Source organism: Hyalella azteca, unplaced genomic scaffold (assembly GCF_000764305.2).
Source record: "Hyalella azteca isolate HAZT.00-mixed unplaced genomic scaffold, Hazt_2.0.2 contig11396, whole genome shotgun sequence".
In the NCBI taxonomy this organism is placed as follows: domain Eukaryota; kingdom Metazoa; phylum Arthropoda; class Malacostraca; order Amphipoda; family Hyalellidae; genus Hyalella; species Hyalella azteca.
The window spans coordinates 1-5,037 of record NW_025941395.1 but is presented as its reverse complement, the minus strand read 5'-3'; the positions used below and the strand labels follow the sequence as shown (position 1 = coordinate 5,037).

Genomic DNA, 5,037 nt, shown 5'->3' with positions numbered 1-5,037 from the left:
TAACGTTGAAATGACGTTTATTAAACGTTTTTTCAATGTTATTTTCCTGGAGTATTGCTGTTGCTCACTTCTGCCCGGGTTGGTCGGACCAGGTGGACGGTATAGAGAGGCATTCGTCTCCGCCGTGGAAGAACCGCAGCACCTCGCCTCCAAACACGCACGCTGCGGTTGGAAGACGATGTTCACGTGAGGATTGCAAAATAGGCCTATAGATCGTTAATGTGACATGGAATGCATAACACAATAGTTTTCTTCGACCCAAATAACGTCAAACCAATGAGTTCACAAATCTTCAATTTGTAGTGATTCAACTATTCATGCTAGATCATGTGCTGAACTGGGTAGGTGACTTGAATTCTGTGGACGAGAGGCAGTGAAACTGATATAGTAAGGTACGTAGCAATAATTTATTAGGTAATGAAGTCTCCAGGATAAATTCTGTGATTGCAGGACCATGCAATATGCATTAAACCAAACGGCAGCAAATTTAACCATTTCGCCAACCTCAAAAATGGCCCAAAATAAAATAGAAACATATGGTATCTCTGAAACATCTCGTCGACACTTCAAAAAATTAACTTACCATGACCTGCACAAGCCCGTCACGCTTACAAATAAAAATTCAGTTTAGATACGCAATCAGAATGCTTTAATTTACTGAACATGACTGATGCCCCGGTGTCCGTAACTCGTCCAAATACGGAGAAAGTACGCGGGGATGCAAAATCGATTAAAAAGCTCAGTGGTTCAAGAATAGTCGTGAAAGAATTTGTTTACAATAGTGGAGTCAACTTTGATCAGGCCTGTCGCCGGTTCTAAGCTCGCCCACTTTGCAATTTGACAAAAATTTTAACAATTACTTGCGGGTTTCGTATTTCGCTTTTGTGATCTTGGTGATCCTATTCAATCGGTCACCACGAGAATGCTCAAGTGTTGTACAAAACGGGAATTCTTGAAGAGATGTCCTAGTACCTAGTTCGTAACTCTGGGACGCTAAACTAGACCCGGAGCCGTAATATAATAACTCGCAGAAGAACAGTTGAATGCCTAAGTACACGTAGCGGTCGATTTCTCGTCTGTGATTGGTAGGTGTAGCTTGAAAAGCCGTCTGTGATAGTGTGACGGAGTTACGCAAACGTAACTATCTTCGATAGCACGGCCCCTGAAGTTCATTATTTCAATACGTCCTGGGGACATACTTTCCAAATTTGCTAAGTAAGTACTTACGCTCGGTTTTCTTGTCTATAATTGGTGGATTTTGCTTGAAAGGCCGCCAATGATTGGCTGATAAACTTACGATCTCATAACTTTTTTTGAAAGTATAGGCCACGGGCACCAGCGCTCACCCACAAACTTGAGGCGGGAGAGGCCGGTGCCAAAGGGTGCCACCGACCAATGCGTGACGTGGAACGATGCGTTGACGATGCTCTGGTCGTCCTCCTTCGTCGCTTGCTGCCCGACGAAAAGTGACGTTATCAAAAACTCATTAGGGCATGATGATTTGATGAAGATTTAGACGATTTTAATCGTGATGATTCGATAACAACTGAATTTAACAAGCTAAGTTAATCAGAGAATGGCTATAATGGAGGAATTCAAAGTGAAACGAAAAGAAGGAGACACAAATACAGAAGAGTTTAAATTTTTCAATAGAAATAAACAAATTTCAACTTTTGGAGCAATCAACAACGATAAAAAGCCATCTGCTTGAACGTGGTGAACTAACAATTTTTTTTTCATTCACAAAAATAGTTTTGTTCTGTTGTAAAATATATTGTTGTTTAATCCTCATTATGCTCATGAATGCTTTACTAAAAACATAAATACCTTCCAGAGCAGATCAATTAGGCAATAAGACTCACCAAATATCGCTCTGTAGCAACCGACACTAAGATGAGGTCGTCACCCACGCGCACCTTCTCGCCCTCGGACCGCTGCTTGCTGGCGGGGTGGATGGTCCACCAGCAGGACTCACCTGTTGCAAACGGCACATGTACTGAGAAACTACACACAGACAGTCTCTTACAAACGATAAGAGTACCTGGCTTGTCCAGGGTGTTGTGTAATGCAATAAAATGGTTCTGGCGGGTCAGCGAGCCAGTGATGGTCGTAGAACTACCATCGGCACCAAGTGCCCGGAAAAACTGACCTATTACCCCCCCTTCCTAGTCGCCACTACCAGGATGGCAAAATAAGCCAAAAAGGGTAATTACACACACACAAAAGGTAAACTCGAGCAACAGATACTAAATGCTGAAATTAAATTACATTATAATATTGAGATGGAATTACTACCTACAAAGCATCTCAAGTTGAAATAACTTTGAACAAATCTCGTTCCAACGAAATCATGTCGTTGACAACATGCACGATAGTCAGAAAAGGCGATCCATCGTGGCCTTTGACTGCTACGTCCGAAACGTGTACTAAGTATAGTAAGGATACTAAGGATAGTAATGATAGTAAGGATACTAAGTATGGTAAGGACACTAAGGACAAAGTCGTTGCGACGTCATTGGCGTTGCCTTTCTAAACGGTAAAATTAAATAACACGGAAATGCAAAAAATTACTATACACTATAGGCACTTGACGCTGGAATAACGTTGATTCAACATTGTTTCAACGAAATCAACTCGTTATTACCGTTGTTTCAACGAAGTAGACTTGCACCAACGTTGTTTCAACGTCATTTGCCTCGAGAATAATATCAGCAAGGCACAGAGCGGTGAGCATAGACTTGAAATACTTAGCACAATATCGAACCCGGTGTAAGTCTAGTAGCTATTTCAAACTATCGTCAGTCCTGAAAAGATCCGGTTAAATGACACAATTTTAGATCTTCTGTGAACAAGTCATGAAAAATACAAAAATCGGCGACAGGTCACATCAGGCCTACTCTTCAGCGCTAGCATCACTATGTTATGTTATGTTAAGAAAAAAAGGCTTAGAGTCCAGCCTTCATACTTCATAGTTGCCCGAGTCGCCGCAATGGCCACTGTGTTTCAGCAGAGTGTTTATAATGTTTAATCTTAATTGGAGTTCACACCCGAAGCTAATATACTGGGAATTTATGATATATTCAGTACTTCTTCAGTACCTCGTCATTTTAATTGTGACTGTTGCATGGTGAAAATCCTGACAGAAATATTTTCAGTTAAATCCGTATAGCAGCTGAAATTATGATGGCGCAGCTCCCTAGCTGAAATTCTTTCACTAAATATAAGTTCAACTTACTCTACGCCTTTCGCGATTCAAAGATTCCATTTCGGTTTTGAAAAATGAAACAAGGGATAAAATATATACACTACCATGTGTCAAAACATAACGGCTATTGGCTTTATATTGGCTAAAATATGACACTCACAGTAATGCCACTATACATATAAACGCATGGTTAAAAAACCTGAATTAAAAAATGTTATTTCGAATGAAATTTACAAGCCGGATTCATTCTGGAAAAAAATTACTTTTATTTGTTGCCAATTTGTATTTTAATTGAAGTATACTAGCACAGACGAAAATGTACGGCAAAGTTGCTCATGCGTTACTTTGCATTTAATAATTCTAAGAACTCTGAATTACTGAACCTGTAAAAATAATAAATTACTGAAGTTGAATTCTATAATGAAACATAGAACCCACTACCTCAGGTTGGACCCTCAGGTTAGTAGGTCGTCACCTTGCGAGTGCTCCTGAAGACCGACGTCGAACGCCAGCTTATCGCGGGACGAGCTCGTCGAGAGACATGCAAGGTACTGCACGGTANTCAATCAACGTCTGACTGATCAATCTACGTCTGACTGATCAATCAACGTCTGACTGATCAATCAACGTCTGACTGATCAATCAACGTCTGACTGATCAATTGATTTAAAAGAACATATATATGCCAAGATAGGAACAACTCTGAGCGTCACTGACCATGCTGGAGTTCTCGTGGTGCAGCAGCACAGCGTTGCCGTAGAGCAGCGTGCGGTGTCCCGACCCTGTCCCTTTACCCTGGGGATACAATGGGGAAGATGGAGCATTGGGGCTAGTGGAGACGAGGGATGAGATGACTGGAATGGGATAAGGAGTGATAGGTATGGAGGAATGGGAAGGGAATGAGAGACGTGGTGAGAGGCATGGAAGAATGCAAGGGGAATGAGACATGTGGTGAAAGGCATGGAGGAATGACAGTGTGATGAGAGGGGATGAGAGGAGTGATGAAAGGCATGGAAGAATAGGAGGAAAATGAGACGAGGAGTGAGATGCATGGTGGAATGGCAGGGGAATGAGAGGAACGGTGAAAGCATAGAGAAATGGGAGGGAAAAAGGGGAATTAGAGGGAACGAGAGGAGAATAAGAGGGGAAAGAGAGGGGAAAGAAAAGGGACATGATAGGGAAATAATAGAAGAATTGAATGATAGAGGAATTGAATGATAGGGGAATGAAAGAAGTGGTGAGAAGCATGGAGATATAATCCATATAGTTTAGTAGCTGGTATAGCAGCAGGAGAACCTAAATAAAAAGAGAATGCAATAAACATAAAATAAGATAGAACAAAGCATTATGCCACTGGCGGCAGGGAATTTACTAATGACGATGTCAGTAACAAATGCGCATTAAGTGACAGTTCGACTACGAACCTTGTCACGGGAAGCGGCGAAAAATAAAAGAATAATTTTTTGTTCGTGAGAGGAGTAAAGCAGAAAAAGTGAATGAATGCGAGCGCCAAGAATCGCAGCGGTCACTTTGAATAAATACGGAAAATCAAGCCACGAGGAAAGTGTGCCTACGTAAGTCAGGTCAGAATTTTTGATACAAATTCGAGTGTTTTTAAGATGCCAAAAAGCGAGAATGGGTTGTAGCATGAAATTAAGCCCTTTAAAAAATTCGTGTACAAAATATTTAAGATAGAAAAGAAGTGAAAATGGGTTTTGTAGCACGAAATGAAGCCCTCCAAAAAATTCTTGTATAAACATTAAACATAGTAAAAAAGTGAAAATAGGTTTTGTAGCACGAAATGAAGCCCTCTAAAAAATTTGTGTACGAAC

General features: G+C 40.9%; 1 protein-coding gene across 1 annotated transcript; it reads right to left on the bottom strand.

Annotated features, from left to right (window-relative positions):
* Positions 1-68: 68 nt before the first annotated feature.
* On the bottom strand, positions 69-4,059 carry LOC108678547 (ryanodine receptor-like; the record flags this gene model as incomplete). Its single annotated transcript, XM_018166999.1, has 5 exons — positions 69-162; positions 1,347-1,452; positions 1,863-1,975; positions 3,681-3,756; positions 3,923-4,059. Coding segments are annotated over 5 exons (526 nt in total), but the record flags the coding sequence as incomplete, so codon positions are not given.
* Between the last annotated feature and the right edge of the window lie 978 nt (positions 4,060-5,037).